General features: G+C 46.1%; 1 protein-coding gene across 17 annotated transcripts in view; it reads right to left on the bottom strand.

Moving 5' to 3' along the window:
* The window catches only part of LOC108930696 (voltage-dependent P/Q-type calcium channel subunit alpha-1A-like), a 102143-nt gene extending 83986 nt beyond the window's left edge, over window positions 1–18157 (bottom strand). For all 17 annotated transcript variants that reach the window (XM_029250335.1, XM_029250341.1, XM_029250348.1 and 14 more), the window contains exon 1: window positions 16607–18157. In XM_029250335.1, coding sequence (XP_029106168.1) covers window positions 16607–16869 — 263 coding nt within the window. In that variant the 5' untranslated portion in view covers window positions 16870–18157. The remainder of the gene's footprint in view (window positions 1–16606) is intronic.
* Between the last annotated feature and the right edge of the window lie 259 nt (window positions 18158–18416).

Raw genomic sequence — 18416 nt, 5'->3', positions numbered from 1 at the left:
GTAAACACTTTGGTTAAAGCTGGCACAAAGCCGGCATGCCAATGGAGTGACAAAAGACTCACGGGGGCTGAGAAGTACCTGGATGTCTGCTTCACTGGAGGGAGACGGAGCAGGGATCAACCACAGTGCTGGCCAGAAGCCAATGTGGCACAACCCGTTCTCAGGGTCAGCCAGAGATTGGTGTGACTGCAGAACACCTGAAGCTCTGACAAAACCGGTCTAAATCCCACAGGCAGAACGACTGCTTTCCCCCCCAAAAAAAAAAAAAAAAAAAATACACCTTTGCAGAGGGTTACGTATCATAACTTCCATAAAAGTATCCATGAGGCATAAAATGAGAGTAGGCAGTGTCACAGTGTACAGCACTCTGAGTGCTGCAGCAAAGCATACTCATGGGCACAGATGGCCCAAGAAGACAATAAGACCTCAGGACTGCCAGCATGCATCAAGGGCCAGACTGCAATGGCATTGTGGCTGGAGAGCATCACTGTTGAGTTCAGGAGCATGGAACATCCAGCTGTCACTCCGATGGAGATGGGGTCTGAGACAACACGCATGAACTTCCTCTATAAACGGTTCTGCATTTCCTAGTTCAGCAAACACCTACTGCTGCTGATCACACTGAGGGCAGGGCACAGGGGCGGAGATGTTTTTGGGGATCCTAGGTGGGACGCCCCCTGGCAGTGGCCTTGAATAGAGGGCTTCGCTTCAAATCAGGTTGGGTCTTAGATAAGCATGTAGGCCTCCAAGGACTTGGGATAGGGTGCTAGGCAGCTGAAGCAGTGAGGGGGATTTCCCCCAAGCGGGATTAGAGCTGATCTAGCGCTGAGGCACACATCGGCCTCCCATAGCCTTGGATCAGGGCTAATCCAGGCCTGGGGTGTTCTGTCAAGGCACTGCGGTGGAATCAAGGCAGGAACCACTCCCAGCAGCCCCTCCCAGCTTCTCCCAGCCCCAAGGATTGCAGGTGCTAGTGTGAGGTCAGTGGGAGGTTCTGCGGAGGGGAGGCCTGGGCCTTACACCGTGGAGATGAGGTTGACGGATGAAAAGGTTCTGTGGCCCCCTTCCTCTGTTGCAAGGCTGAATGGACTCTGGGTTTGTCCCCCCCTCTTCTGATGTGCTTGCGCTCCCGGTTTGTTAAAAGCCCTCTTTCTTTCCTGTCGATTGTGGAGCGGGTCCGTTTTAAGTCTCACGCTCTGAAAAGACTTGATGAATGTGGAACCATGTCTGATGTGCACTGCCTAAAAACCTTCAATTATGAATCTTTCCTTTCCTTTTCACACGCGGCGCTAAAAATAGCCCATAAAAGCAAAGGAAGAGGACGCAGTTCAGCCCCATTCTCTCCTTCTTCCTCCGGAGTTTGCGCTGGACATTTCTCTCACACCTTCCGTCTTGTGTAAACGGCATCGTTCTTCATCACACTGCTCAGCACACACGTGGTATCCTGAAAACCTTTCTGTTACCAGCCTTCACTTTCTAGTAGAGTCTCTTCAGGTTCAGATTTGTAATCTCCAATTCAGAAATGTGGTTTTGGTAACCACTGCTCCACCATGGCCAAAAGCCTCCAAACCTTGACTCTCAGGAGCTGAATCTAGGTCCTGTGGGCCCAGTCCTTCTCTGTGGGACATGGCTGAAGTAGGGGTACAAGTCTTGGTGCCAGGAGTTAAAATCAGCGGTCCCTACGACGTCGTCCCGGGATTTCACATCTGACCAGCTGGTGAGGAGATCAGCAAGTGTTTATTTTTTAAAAGCATTTGTCAACAAAGCGTATGAACATTAGTTCTGCTGCTTTGACTAATTAATCTGGTGTTTTAACTATTAATTGCGAGCGGCTCCCAGCAGATCTTCAGCTTGGCCCTGAATGCAAACGCCCTGGCAGAGAAGCAGCACTCAGCGCACAACTCTCCTGCCAACAGCCACTCACGAGGGTCAGCGGGGTCAAATCCCAGAAAAGGAAGTGATTTCCTACCCTCGAGCAAAGTCCCAAAGGCCTGAATTACTTCAGTAAACACCCAGGGTAAACTTCTAAACCATGTAAGTGATGCAGGAAAAAAATGTTTTTAAAAAGCCAATATAATAACCATCCAGGAGATAAAGAGTGAAGACCTGCGAAGGTGCCTTCGAATGAGAGGTAGGGCAACTGAGAAGATGTTCTGAGTGCCTGTGCAGATTAATTTGTTTGCGCATCTGTTCCAAGCCACATGAAAAAAAATATATACTCTTATATACTCTACACTTATCCGTAACCATTCATGTATTTTTCCCCGATTCCTACATTACTAGCAGCACAGTATTGTTTCTGATTTATGCATTTCCATATTCTCAACTGCAAACACTGACTCCGCCCATTACTTGAAAGCATAATCCCACTTCCCTCCCTCCAATTTAACTATTTTAAACATTTTCTTCAGTATCTTATTTTCTAAAACTTTAGAATGCTGCACACAAACAGTACAGGAATTGGGGACCTTAGTAAAGTAACTTCCTGCCACAGCATTGATAGCTCTGGTCTTGTGTTTCAGCGATCAGTAACAAAATGAGGAACATTGAATGCTTATAGGATGGATGAGTCGACAGCGAATCGGGACTTGTGGAGAAAAAACTAATTTTAAATTACTAAAAATGTTACATGTAATATGCTTCAAAGTTAATAAAATCTTAAATTATATAGTTTATAATATCTATATCAGACTGCAGAACATAATCCTCAAATAAATTGAGGGGCATCTGTATAAAGCTTTTATTGATTGTGACAGTGCTAAGAGAGACTTTGCACTTACAAATTTCCGGTGCACTTGTGCTCATGAGTTGAGAAACCAGCGTATAGACAAAATGTACTTTCTGCCAATAAAACTGTCATTTCAAAGTTTGGAGATTAACTTTTTTAGCACCAGCACCTGTCCCTCTCAAAAAGAGACCTCCTCTGTATACATCTTCACCTGCTTCCCCATTTTTCTTACCTACTTACTCTATTACCTTCCTTCAGGAGATGCAGCCTCCTCTCAGCTTCTGAGGTCCTGTGCTGTTTTTCTTTCTTCCGCCTGCCTCTTATGCATTTCTAATTAGTCTTTTCGTAAAACGAGTGTGCTTGTGTGCAGGTCCCACCAGCACAGACCCTGTGCTGCCCAGGGGGAGACGAGGGAATTATGAGAGAGGATAAAGATGGGGAAAAGACAGTGGAAGATGCTGGGGGGAGGGGAGGAAAAAAATATAGAAAAAAAAAAGAGGACTGCAGCACTACTTCCCCGTGATAGAGACTGTGGAAAAGTGGGTTACAGTCAGACACAAACACTCTGCAGTACACTTTCCTGCACACGCGGAAGTCAAAGATGCAAGTGACCAGATGTGTATATTGTGCGCGCAGCTATTCATATGTAGAAAACATACATAAAGATGGGCACAGTGTGGAAATTACAAGTAGCCCCTGGGTGCAGTACAGCCCCACATCCTGGCCACTCTGTGGTCACATAACTGTGACCATAAAAGTACTATTTCCATCATCAGCAGTAGAAATGGCACTTCCCTCACCTCCTTCAGTACCTGCTGCCACATCAGCTGAGCAGCCCGGTGCCTGCAAGCACACCCCTTCCCTCCTTTGCACCCGGTGTACTAGTCAAACCGCAAAGTCTCAAAAACCAAACCTTATCCACACAGGAACACGGCACCTGGCACAGCACCCATTCATCAATTTATTTGGCCGACACCACTGTCCACAGCGACTTAAAAGAATAGATTACATACAAGGCATAAAAGCACTTGCATGCAGAAGAAAAACAGCTGATGGCGGCCCAACAGTGATCTCAGTAAGGGCACATCATAGAAGAAATATGCAGAACATTTCTACTAGGCAATCCATTTCTATTCCCAATCATTACCTGTGTAGAATGAAAATCAGCAACTGCTGTCCGTGATTGTCTGCGCGGTACATTTTGAGTAACAGTATGCCACGACTGTCCTTATGCCAAATGTACTCTAACTTTATGTTCATAGAAAGTTGTTGGGCTGCTCTTCAAAGCATGCATCAAGGCAAATGAGCATTTAGCCGCAGGCAGTCAGGACCTCAGGGGTAAATAAAGAACTGGTTGCAAGTGAGCCGCAATACAGGTTACATTGTAGTCCTATCCCATCTTCAACACAGAAAGACCTGGATGCATCCTTACATCCAAGACACAGATCACACACAAATCATCCGCTACAGGGGCGAAATGTTTGAGAGTCCCACCTATCCCAACATGCTCTCGAGTTGACAATCAGCTGTCAATCTTGCAATGGTTTTAAACAATTGAACCATATTCCAACACTTTAGTATAATAATCCCATAAATAGTATGCTTTTACACAAACTACACACATATACAAATGCGTACGTCAGCCTTACTCTGTTAAGATCATTTGTAGCTCCTCTGAGATATTAATATTTTCATAAGCCATCGTATGCACAAGTGCTACATAATCATTCATAAACAACATATGCAGGTCTCAAACAAGGGTTTTCTGGAGTTTCTCAAAATGTTACCTGGATGTTCGAGCATTTTGCCAAACTATAATTTCATGTATTGTAACCAGCTGGCATTCAGGATAATTGTTCCATGCCAGAAAAAATATGATCACACTTTACCAAAGCAGCTTATGACACCACACCATTTTCCCCAAAACTAACCAAACGCATAACTAGTAACTGCAGAACTGTTAACACCTTAGTAGTAACAACTGTCATTTGCAACAGTTTACTCCACAGCGTTTTGCCTGCACCAAGTGCGTCTGAGGCTGGAACGGGCTGTACAATGATTCACTTTTGCCTTAATTAATGTTGCCAGACTGCGACCTAGCTCATTCTCTGACCTGACCACCTCGCAATGGAAATGTAAATATGAATTGATTTCCTCATTCTGCTTTAAACTCCCAGGCTGTTTGTTTTTCTAATACTATCTCACACATTCTGGAGCTCCACTGTGAATAATTAATGGCCGTGCAATTTTTCAGCGCTCCTGCGGAAAGCAGTTACTCTCTCTCTCCAAGTTGTTGGGAGTGGGCGGCGGAGTCGTTTTTCACTGCTGCATGCTTGAAATGGGGCGGCGGCATTCTCTGTGCTGCGAAATGTGGCTAGGAGGTGGGATTATGGTTAGGGGCACAGCCACTGCCTGTGCTGCGAGACATGTGTATCTGGGAGGTATTGCTCTTATCTTGGAAGAGATGACTTCGCCCCTAACTCCCTGAAAAGGAGATGGAACAGCACTGAAAGATGCAATGAAGACACCCAGCGTTCAGCTACTGAGAGCACAGCTGAGTGACCATTTGGTTTCATTGGACAAAAAGCATTGAATGTGTAGCTTTTCTGGCTTTTAGGTTTAAAGTTGAATAGAAACATGGATGCACATAACACAAGACAATAACTGCATTGAGGAAGTCTCAGCCTGCAGTTACCTCCACCCCCCCAAATTCTCTCTGGGGTCATCCAAAGAGGACTGGAAAGAGGTGTGCAGTCACCTTCAGTATCTCTCAGCACCCTCCCAATAATAGATACCTGCTGTACACCCAAGGGAGGAGCACTGAGGAGCTTCAGCTGCCATTCAGGTGCTTAGAGAACAATCTGATTCCAGGGATGCTTTGTTTCTAGCACGTGTCCCATCCTACATGTGGCTGGGACAGACAGCAATCCCAGGCCAACGATCACATTATGTCAGACACCGCAGTCCATATCACTCTGCATCTCATCCTAGAGCCATGAAGCTTCTGCAGACATTCTGCAGGCTACAAGGAGACGACACAATTGCAGACAATCAACATTACGAAGGAGATGAGATTTTCTGTATAGAGTGAGGACCACATGGAAACTAATAGTCACACCCCACAAACCTTTAACATATCATTTTTAGTGAGGAAAAACACCATTGCTTAGTATTTATGTACAATTTTATATCAGCTTGGAAAGTATGATCCTGAATTTGTATAAATGTAACTTTGCAGATTACTTACTCGCCACTTTTCCCTATAGCAACTTACAATTATCCATTTATACAGCCTGGTAATTTCTACTGAAGAAACTTAGAATAAATACTTTACTCATGGGTAGTACACCAGCAGGTGGGATTCAAACCAACAATCTATATTCCAGTGGTCATATCATCATATGGGCATTACAAAAAAGAAGCATTAAATTATTTTGACCATAAAGGTGCACTCAGTAACGTGAGCTTAGACTACAACTAATTTCTATTGTTCATTCTAAAATGACTCATGAACCCCCACGGCCTGACTTTATTTCCTTCCCCACATCAGACCAGCTGCTTAAAATTCCTTTTTGTTTCCTTTCAAGTGGCAGCAGCTGGTTGTCATTATTCCATTTATTTCAGGCAGGAGTGGGGAACTGTCCATCAGTTCAACCCCACCCATGTACCACCTACCAGCTCAAAATACATTTAATTAAGTGAAACAATGAGGATACTTCCTATACCTGTATTCATTGAAGATTCTGTATAAACAAAGCCAGGACCAAAGGACTGTGAGTGCTGAAAGTCCTGTCAACAGGGCCAGACTACAGAGGGGACAGCAGACTTCAGCAGGTAGAGCTACAGAGGGGTCAGCTAGCAAGTGATGATCTTGTCTACACCCCTCTGGGCAAGGATTATCCCTCACTCTAACATTTTGTGATAGCAAGGGTTGTCACAAAAATCCAAACCACTTACATTTGTTCATTTAGCCGATGCTTTTCTCCAAAGCGACTTACAATCTTAGTCTACCTACAATTATTTACCCATTTATACAGCTGGGTAATTCTACTGGAGCAATTTTAGGGTAAGTACCTTGCTCAGAAGTACTACAGCCAGAGGTGGGTATCAGACCTGTGACTGTTGGGTCTACAGGCAACACCTCTAACCATTAGACTACCAGCTGTCCCTCATGCTTCTTTTAATCACTTGACTTTAATTTTGAAAATGTTTTGTTGAGTCCTTGTCAAACAAAAGCATGTCGTAAGTAATATAAACACATGTACACCGGAGACAAGGAATATACCCCTTTCTCTATTCCGCGCACCTAGTGCACTTGTGTGTAAGAGAAGAGCTGGAGAGCACAAAAGCAATGCCGCCTTTTGTCTAGCAAAGACGCTAGTCTAACTGCAAGCAGCAGCAAACAGTAGACTGCAGTGCAAAAAATAAATGTAAAATGTGATTACCTGGGAGACAAAAACATTAGTGTGTTTAAAGTTAAACCAGTAATTAGATGCAGTCCCAGGTTGTAGTTACAGCTAGTCAGCACTGAGTAGTTCTGGCTGCCTGTATGAATAATTCAGCAGAGTGATGTTGTTCATTTCCACCGAGTTATTTGATTAAGCAACGTTTTAATTTTTATATGATATTAAAATATAACAAAGTAAAAACTACACATTTCATGAGTTTTAATTTCATTTCATGTGGCATATTTGAATGAAAGGTTTAAGCACAATAAACAGAATTAAATCAGGCTTTAAGAAGGAAGAGATTTAAGATTAGTTTAAGATTGATATTGGTTGTCGATGTGGATGCCTATTGTCACGTCATACATTTAGCTTTGTTTAAAATGTAAACAATGCATCTATTGGTGTCCACAAGAGTTACTACAAATAAACATGCAAGCAGTTCTGTGAAAAAAAACAGCACATGAGTGCAGAATATCTATTTAAGTGACTGCTGTCTGTATGTGCATACATATGCATATGTACATCTGCTTAAGTGTTAGTGTGTATGCTTGGCTCTGCGTGTATCTGTACAGGGCAGCCTGTGCGGTTCTTTCTAAATGGTTAGAACTGCGTGTTTTATGGAAATATTTGTCCAAATGTGAACATTTTTCTGTGCACAGCCAAATCTAGCATTTCAGCCCACTAAAGGGTGTGACAAAGTAAGCATGTGAAGGAAATCTCCGTCCGTGTGTGTTTTTAGGGGTAAAACGTGTACGAGGGGTATGGGTCTCAACGTCTGGCAGCGGCAGCAACAGCAGCAGCAGCAGGAGCAGCAGCATGTGACTACAGGAACACGAGCATGAAAAATCAATCCATCACACCCGCTCTCTGTGCTCGGCACCCAAAAATAGCGCCACTCCACGTCAGCGTACCCCCTCCCCTTACGCCACCTCGCCACCCGTGCTGAATAATTCACAGGCAGCAAGAAAGCAGGAGAGAAGGAGCGGGTGAAACTCACTTCCTAGACATGACAGACACCCAGCCAGGGGCCCCGAAACAGAGTGAAAGGAAAAATGTACACAGTCATGCAGAGACACCTGCTTTGGTGTTGGACGGCAGAACTAATCTCCCTACCGCCTCCTGCCCCGAGTGACCAAGCCACTGCTGTCCCAAGTGACTGACCCATGGAAACAACGACTGCTGTCTTGAGTGACCAGTACAACACTGGCTGCCATAAAGACTGACAAGATGACTGCTGGCTGGTTGCTTTGCTCTGATATACCTCTACCCCGACCACAAACAAGCAAGGCGTGCCGTGCACCCTCAACCCGCAGGGCTCTAATCAGGTGATTGAGAGCTACACCTGAACTGGATTAAATGGAGAAGGGAGAATCAACGCTAAAGTCCAGAAGTCGCCCATCATCTCCACCCTTGCTCTGCTCTGACGGGAAAGGCATCAAGCACTGCCCTTTCTTAGGACAAGTGCTTGAACATGAATTTACCAAAGGACCTGTACTCTATCATTTCCCTCACGCACACGCACATGCATGTACTCAGAAGTGTGAAGCCACCGGACAGACCTATACTCAGCCTGTTAAACACGCTTACCGGTGTTTACAGTTATGTGTACCTGCAGTTACTCATTTAGCAGGGACTCCTAGACACTCCTAGATACACCACACTACACTCCCTACAATAGACACACTCCCTGAGAGTCACACACTACAAGTACTTCGGAATCACACATCTTTGGATTGTGAGGAGAAGCCCTTGAATACAGAGGGAGAACATGGAAACTCCACAGAGCTGGAGCTGCATTCCAACCCATATCCTAATGCACAGTCCAGATGAGGCAAGGCACCAGCGCTACCCGCTGAGCAACAGTGCTGCCCGTTTTTCAAGTAACCTCATGCAACAGACCAGATCCATTCATTTTTGTAGAGCATAATGTTCAGATGGTTAACACTTGATAGATGGAAAGGTGCACTCCAGACAACCAATACAGGTATCAAGGCTACAGCAACACTCTCCCACTTGAGATTCAAGCTGGCTACCTTCTGGTACATTCTTAGGAGCTCTTGTCTACACTGCAGCATGATAAAGCTTAATTACAACAAAGTTTGGTTAATAGGGTTTTCTTGGTAAGATGTAGCATGGCTATGCCATCATCATGCTGCTTAAATCTACCGGTAAAACAAGAGTATCGCTTATGTCACTTATTGCTATTCAGGTTTCAGATGTTTTCACTCCTGAAAATCATCAGAGATTGGCAACAACAAATGGACTGGCATCCCTGTGCAGTGAGTAACGTACTCTGCCCCACTTGGTGTTTTGCTGAATGGGAGACACAGTCATGATTCCTGGTTAGGACTGAAAAATAAAGAGACTGTATCAAACAAAGAGGTCTTCTTCTTCTCCTTCTGCTCTCAACACTGCAGAGCTCATCAGCAGAGCAGGCGCTTCAGAGTGAAACAGACAGAGGTGAGTGAAAGAAGGGTGGATGTTAATGGGAAGAATTCTTACAAATGACAGCCAGGTTTTCCAAAAAACAGACAGAAGAGAGTGAAAGATGCATAGCAGAAGCAAAGAGTCTAGATGGCGAGGGAGACTGAATGATGAAGCGCAAGCTGTGAGAGATGAGACAGCGCAGAGATGCTCAAAGGTGAACTGGGGGATTCATGGGTGGAGCGGTGGAGTAGCAAAGGGAGAAAAGTGTAGATTGAAAGGAAAGAGGAGAATGCAAGGTGTTGGAAGGGGAAGGGAGTATCATGAGGGGATTTGAAGATGAGAAGACAGGACCTCAGATCTTATTAGCGAGATTACAGCAAAGGGGAAGGGGCTACAGAACAAGAGATTTACCATGAGGAAGAGCGAGCGTGAAAGGAAATGAGAGAAAGAGAAAGAGCAAAGCTGTGGCAAGCCACTGAGATATTTGGGGCTAAAGCCCCACCCTATGGTCAAGCCAGCGCTAACAGCAGGGGAGCAGCTGGGCAACAGCATATGGAAACTCCGCAGGGCGGCGTACTGTTCTATGACCCCCCAGGCTCCCCTCTGCAGACCTACTGTACTTACCAAAGGAAACCTGGCACACAAGACAGCAGGCATAGAAGCTTTCTTCACTACGGGTCCAATGACTTCCTATAGAAACACTACAATGGCGTAAACATGGGTTATACATTGGGGCACTGCGTCAGCGGCACACGCGCTGGTCCTACTGCCCCTTCCCCACAACCAGTAGAGAAGATGGGGCCGATTGGAAAAGACAAAGGTACAAGAGAGGTTCCTTCCTGGATTTTTAGTGGCACTTTAGAAGCAGAAGCTACTACGTGGTGTAATGGTGTCTTGGTGTTATTTTTCTTCCATCTTTCTGGAACGCAGGACAGAATATTTTTCTGTCAACTGGTACAGCTTAAAGGTGGATCAGTATTCATGCAGCAACAGACAGACTCTTGCATCAGGCTGCCATGGCGGGAACACACTAGAAGTGAAAAGTGCTCTTTCTGGACAGAGTTGGTATTTTTAGCTCTGCTTCATCCAAAGGATGAATCCAAAAGGCAACGGTCGACGCACTACCCTAACTTTTTTTTTTTTTGGTGGAGGGGATGTCGCATCGCAGTTCAAGGAGGGAGGGTGATGGGACAGGGTCTGCTAAAACAAACCACCATACAAGGTCTGAACCCCCGACGTCCACCCCAGCAAGCCTCTCGATCCGCAGTCATCAGCACACGCTACCCGGCAAGGGGAGGGCCAATGAATTATTTAGATTCTGCAGATTGAATGTAGATCACCGACTCCAGACAAAGGGGGGGAAAGTAAGGTTCCTTACCACTCCTTCCCTCCAACCCAGTTTGTCATGCACAAATATACACTCACCCCAACCCTAACACCCCGTGCTTCCACATCAGAATGCAGACCTCCAGCCAGATGTTATCAACACCGCCAAAACGGGTCTCCGGAACCTGTCACAAGAAATAAGCCTTCCTATGATTGTCTGTATCAAGTGCAAGACTCTGACACAGTCTACGTGACAATGAAAGGATCTGCACCACAGTAACTACAACACCTTATCACATCACTCCCTATATCTCAGCAAGAATGCTACGCTCCTCCACCTCTGGCCACTCAGTGGTAGCACTCCCAAGAGGTCCAAAATCAAAAGTCCACAGGTTCTTGGGTACCCCTCTGATATGGTGGAATGAGCTCCCCTTCTCCCTCAGAACTACTGAATCCCTTTCAGCATCCAAAAAGGGTCTCAAAATGTATTTCTTTCAGATTCACTTCCCTCCGGATCCTTCAATGGCTTCATAAATTTGCATCACACCATCTGTCACAATCACATTCTGAGGTCCTATCAGAACAAATTTTATTGACAGTTATTTGTGTAATATATGCTGGCAAAAAAGGTGGTGTCAGACAAACTAACTATGCTTCCGCTATTACATGTCCGCATCTAAAGCTCTTTGCTGGTTGTGAAATGTACGGTACCCTACACCCAGTTGTATGCTGCACTGGAGAAAAGTGTCTGCTAAATGCATAATGTGAAAATGATAATGTATTTCAGTGCTCTCCTGAAAAAAAAAAATGTTTACTAACTAGCTTGAAGGACAGCATGCATGCTGGGAATAGTGAGATTCCTGTATCACAGCAATGTGGGAACTCCACTGTAACGACTGCTAAACCACTTTGACCACCCTGATTCCAATGTTTATCCCAAAGCTGGTGTAAAAAAAAATGAATCATTAAATAGGGGCAAAATAACAGGCAGAATGTGTCAGATAAAGTCACAACACAAAGCACACTTGTACTCAAGGAGTCCCTGGACCTGGACATGTTCCCCGGAAAGAAGCAGACCTGCCAAGCTAGAACATGCTAACCCGCGGAGTGCCTGCTGGAGGCAGACGGTGTTGACCATGTGGACGAGACTGACCGCCACATTGTTTATCCACTTGCCAGCTCTGAAGAGGCCTTGCTTTGATGCCACTGTAATTCAAGCCCAGCCACAGAATTTCATCTTTTGCAAATCATATTTGCAATTCAGCAACGTTAAATACTTGATTTACATATCCCTTTAACAAAGAGCCATCGTATATGCAGATGTGCAATCTATAACGTGCAACTGCTTTAAATGGAGAGACTGGATATAAACACTTGACAATTGAATGTCCGCAGCACTCTGTTGGGACGAAAAACGACGATGAACCGAAGGGCTGCGTAATTAGTCCAGGTGAGAATATTTGTATCACTGACATGTACAAATTTAGGAAACTCCAGATGTTGCACCTACAGTTTACAATTTGGTGAAGGCACTGCATTTTTTTTAATTGACACACCAGTACATACTTAACAAGGAGCACAGGATATCCCAACACTTGTCAAGCTGCAGCCACAGAATCAATCGATATAAATACCCATGTTCCTTTTGGTCACTCTGACAAGTATAAACCGGATTTATTTTTAACTAAAAGTGATTTTCCTTTAGTCACACTCACTGTAATGTCAAATGAAGTTGTGGAAAATGGAGACTGTTATACTGTATGAAATACATATTGTATTTAAATGACAGGAAGAATTTTTTGTTAGTGAAGGCAGCACTGCAGTCATACCTGGTGTGCATTCACACCTCTTTACAACATATCATTCCCATACCTGAATATAGAGAGAACACTTGATATATTGTTCCGAGTTATCTACATTCTTTCATTTACTCATTTATCTGACTTTTTTCTTCCAAAGCAACTTATAAAGTTAAACCACCTAAAATCATTCATCCATTTACGCAGCTGGGCCATTCTACCAGAGTGGTTTAGGACAAGTATGTTGATCAAGGATACCACTACAGTAGGTGAGGTTTGAACTGTCAATCTTTGGATCCAAAGGGAACAACTCTAACCACCACACTGAGAGCTGCTTCTTTTGCTCATTTATACAGAAGATGTAACACACCCATTCACTAACACATACACACTGCGGGCAATTTAGAGTAACCTGTTCCCCTGACACACGTCCTTGGCCCGTGGAACCAATACGCTGAAGAAATCCAAGCAAACACGAAAAATGCACAGAGACTGAGCCGTTTTCGAACCCACACCCGAAGCATAAGCCCAGGAGCTGCAAGGCACCAGTGCTCTCTGCTGCAAAAGAAATAAGTCCATGAGTACCTCTTTCTGATTTAAAAAAAGTGAAAAGCAACTTGATGTCGAGATGTGCCTCCAGCACTCAGAACCTTTTCATCAACTTGACACAGATCAGTTAATTATCTTGTCTGACATGTATGGTGTTATTCAGGCTAATGTGAAACGCACATGATGAACCCTCCAATGCTACATCAGAAACATGCACCTCCCCAGCCACTTGGGGCATGATGTGATGTCAACAAGACCTCCGGTCCACATCATCCAAAGAAAGAAACACACAATTCAAATAGATACACTAAGCATAGGTACTGAGAAGAATAAATAATTGTATGGATCTTCTCTGTAATAAGGCAAAATCATTGAATGGCGCAAAAGAAGAAAACAGACCGGCACAGAAAAATGAGATGCCAAAACAGCCCAGTGTGGTCAGTCCCTGGTCAGTGCGGTATACATCTTCTGAAGCCACTAATTTCTCAATGGCAGGCAGACTCTTTTGACTTCAAAGTTTTGCTGCTTTCTAAGTTAAAGTAATTGCATTTTTACATCTGAAAAACAATGATCTAACAAACAGGTCATGCAAGACAGCAACGCATCAGGAGAAAGAGCTTTGGGTAAAGCCATATTCCATTTGATCCTCCTCAGAAACAGTGGTATTCCGAGACACATTCCTGGAACAATTCATGGAAAAAGATGTTCCCCTGCAGTTTACACTGTTCCGTCTTGAATCAGAGCCCCAAGATAACTTTTGTTTCCTTCACAGTGCTAATATTTGACAAACAACCAAAATCACATATTTTGCTATGAGAAAGTAATCTTTCATTGACTATATGACTGAAAAATCCTATATTATTCAGTTAACATCTTATACTGCAAAAATACTGCAGTTGATTCCAGTGTTCTTAACCTTTTGCATGGCACAGCACATGAAAAATGATTACTGAAAATGAAATCGAGGAAATAAAAAGAAATGGATACAGAAAAGAACGAAGAACACGATTGATGCATACAGAGCAGCAGAGAATGGAATGCCATAACATTACAGCCATTAACTAGGCCTAAATGGATTATTGGAAGTGTATTAGGGGACGAGACACCATGAAATAGACAATTAATGCAGGAAGCAAAAAAGAGATATGAGGGTTGCTTTCCATCTGCCATCACCCTGTGATCTTGGGGGTCACCTTAGAAGCACGGGGGACTGTGATGGACATTAGGGATGGGAGCAGAAATATGTCTAGGAACTGCTTGGTTTCTTCTTCAACGGTCCCATACTCTCATAGAGGCCCGCTGCGTTAATGAACCTGGACGTCCTCTGCAACCGCTTACTAGTTCGGAGTAGTTTGTACCCAGCTGGAATACAGCCATACTGCTAGCCCTTCATACCAGTACATCTGTGAATGACAGAGAGGGACAGATAAAATGTTTGGGGACCCGGATGTTGAGGAGCTTTGGGAGAATTCGAGATTGAAGGACAAGCTTCCCAGTGGACTTCCAGCATGTCAGTGTGGTAGAACATAATGAAAGCATGGGAAAGACAAAAGCAAGAAGGGCTTGATGAGCCTGGGGAGGAAGTATCCTTCTTAAGGATCGCTAACACTCCTCCCCTTTTCGGTACCGTTTCCATTTCCAATCTTGGTGGCATATTTCTCTTATACATCTTCTTGCGATTCCCATTCCAGCATATCTACTAGGGTATCAGTGTCATTGTCAGGTATCTTAAATGTCAAACCCTTAATTTACAACAGTTACCAATCCTTCTTCTTGACATATTTGCACACAAACCCCAAATTGTCTGCTGTAAGCGCAAAGATTTCCTGCTTCCATGGGTTAACTGTCTGCCTAAACATGGCTATAGTTTTCTTCTTCATAGTGTTTCTCCTGTTCTCTTCGTGCACCAGCAGGCGAACACACAAAGTGCCCCGAGTTTCAATGGAGGGGAGCTTAAATGCCCCCCTATGCCTGGCAGTGCACACGACCACTCGTCGCTCACATGGACAAGGACATCGTCCCTGTTCGCCCGCAGACATACAATATGGCTTCTGAAACAGACAGGGCAGCCAACCACGAGACACCTCAGCTTCGCATGCGGCGATACTGAATCAAAGGAAGCCAGCTCTCCCACAGCACGTGTGTCTCAGTGCACACTCATAAGTCCTACCCTAACACAAAGGAGTAGGGAAGCAAAGGAATTAGAAAACGAGGGAGACAGGTTAAGAGACCTCAACCACACAGGGAGCACGTCCACAAATGCACACTGTCCTTTTCACTGAAGCCCCTATGCTAACTCACACATGATAAAGTGGCTGGCATCACCTCAAACCCTGGCTCTTGCCCCCCTTCCATTGCTCTCGGTGTTCTGTCAAGTGTAAGAAGCCCTACTTCTTACCCTGCTCCCCATCCCTCTTTACCTTGGTCTCACTCACTCTGATCCTTCGCTACACCTCTCTCCTTCTCCCTCCCCCCCTCCCCCCTCCAGGCACCGAGGCTCCACATGCTGACATCAGCACCAGCAGCCCAGCAGAGACACACCGCCTCTTCGCCACGGCAGCGGGAACCAGCGCAGCGCGGCGCGGCGCGGCGCGTCGCAGCGGCCCCCCTCCTGTCGGCCGATTCCGCGCTTCTATCTCATCGCCGATGTGCAGCAAGGACGGAAATGAAAAGAACACCAGGGAAGGGAAAAAAGGGTTTGTCGCGCGTGTCATTTAATAGAGGACTTCCAAAACAATTATTACCTCTGATCTATTCTATTTCTAGGGAACAGACATGGAGTCGGACACGAATGGTAGAACCATACCTCACGTTCGCATGAATTCAGCGTGAAAACAAGCGTCACAGTCATTCAATAATAATAAAAATAATAATAATAATAATAATAATCCCGCAGTTTAAATGTCATGCAGGGAAAATGAATGAAATTACCTGAGAGAACACGTTGCCCCCACCCCCCCCCCCTCCTACCTCCCGCCCCCTCCCGCTAAGGCTTCTGTAACGGTTCAAATTCTTGTTGCCAAAACCGGGGTTCAATTCATCTGAGACCATCATAATTACTCATAATGATTATTACCGTCAACCCCTTGGCATATGAAAGACGCAGTCCTGGCTGCGGAAAAACTTGTGGCGAAACGAGGGCAAAATCGATCCCTTCAGAACGAGACAAATGGACACCGGTGTGACACCCGGACACCTTGGCACCCCACCCCCCTCTCCCCACGACCCCATCTTCCCGTCATTAGCGGTTATTAGTCTTATTTGCATTCCTTCTTCGCACTCGGCCGCACTGTACTGTACCTGGGCTTTGGGGGCTTTCAAAAGGATATGGCCATTCGGTGATTTTTTTGGCGTATTTTCTCACAAAGTTGTCCTCGCTAAAGATGAAGAGGGAGCGGTTGACCGTGAAACAGTTCTGCCGCACCGGGATGGGGTTATATAGCGCCATGGTCCGGGCTCGCTGGGCCATCGACTGCTTGTACATCCTCTGGGCTCCGGGCGGGCCGCCCTGCCTGCTACCGCCGCGGCCGGGGCCGCCTTGGCCGGGTCCCCCGCCGTACCTGGACGGCACCTCGTCTCCGAACCGCGCCATTCCGTGGACACCGATCGCCAGTGGTGAGGGAGCAGCAGAGGAGGAGACTCAGCGCGAGCACACCACATTACATCCCATCGGCTCCAGGACTCGGCACACATATGATACAGCTGTTCCGTGTTGCGGTCGCGGGTGCGCCGAGCGAACACGGGGAGGACGGACGTCCACGCAAGATCGCCAAGAATACGCGCGACACTCGTCTGAAAAACTGGTCTCTGTGAGAACGGGCTGGGTTTCTGTTGCGCGCTTAGCGCAGAGCGCTCCGTCTCCGCTCCGAGCTACTGAACATAGACACGATGAACGTGTTGCTCCAACTTGGTCCGTTTGCTCCCAAATGTGGGTGCCACGTTCATGCTCGTCTCGAGATGCACTCGCTTCCCCCCCACATTCGTTCGGCTCTCTCTGTGCGCACCCTTTCACAGAGACACTTGAGCAGCAGTTATCATACCTATGCGAATTATGACTGTGCTCTCAATGAAATCATTTAAATCTGACACAGTAAATACAAAGGAGATCCACAAGATTTTTTTTTTTCTTTTTCAGAGGGGCATGATCTTGTCTGTGTTCTGTTGTGGCTCTCTGATCTTTTTTTTTTTTTCTTTTTTTACACAAAAGCGAAAAGGGACACGTTAATTATTTATTTTGTATCCTCCGCAATGTTGGACACCGTGGAGCTGTCTCCTGTCCTCCGCGCCGCGCTCCGGTTACACACACAACCAGCGTCTCCGAAGCGCGCACCTCTCGCATCTGTTGTCACCGTCCGTGCTCCCCCTACCCCTCCCAGAATTGTCCCTTTTCTCAGATAGAGATGTCTTTTTTGGTACGGTAAAATGACTTGGTTCGAGCTGTCCTCAGATGCAAAACGAAATCCTTGTTCGTACGCTCATCATCGTCATCGTCATCATCATCATCTGCACTCCAGTGCTGGTAGAACCATCCATGTGTGATAGAATCCAGGGAGGGAGCCCACGGCCACGGAGAGGAGCATCATCAATCCCTGGCACACGGCAGCGACCCACCGAGACTCTCACCACCTCTCATGTTCTCCGCGCCAGCCTGGGTGCAGTGGAGGACCCGCAGACCACCCCCGCCCCATAAAGTCCCCCCCCCCCCAGCTCACAAACCCGCCGGCCCGTCCTACGCTGCCCGCTTTGCCTTCAGCTGGTCTTTGGCTGCTCGAAGTCCAGCGCCCCCCGGGGGGCAGGGGGCGGGGGGTTTTGCCTTTGGAAAGCTGCCTGTGAAACAGAACGACGAAGCGGAGAGAGGCTCCGATGAGCGGGCAGGTCGCGCTGTAATGAGCGTCTGATCAATGGGCCGCAGGAGAGTGCCGTCCCTCGCAGCACATGACGCACAGAACCCCGCTGATTCGCTCCTCTCTGTCCATCCTCCCTACCCCCCCACCCCGCCAGCTGCCTGGGACATCAACCCCAGCCCACTCCCCCTTTTATTCTGCCTGGGTTAACAGTCCATACAGCGATTCAGTGGTACGCACACTGATACCAGGCAGGACCTGCGTGCCACAACACCGATGCTGCAGGGTAAAAGTG

The sequence above is a fragment of the Scleropages formosus genome, chromosome 3, assembly GCF_900964775.1.
Source record: "Scleropages formosus chromosome 3, fSclFor1.1, whole genome shotgun sequence".
In the NCBI taxonomy this organism is placed as follows: domain Eukaryota; kingdom Metazoa; phylum Chordata; class Actinopteri; order Osteoglossiformes; family Osteoglossidae; genus Scleropages; species Scleropages formosus.
This window is presented reverse-complemented; position numbering and strand designations above follow the sequence as displayed.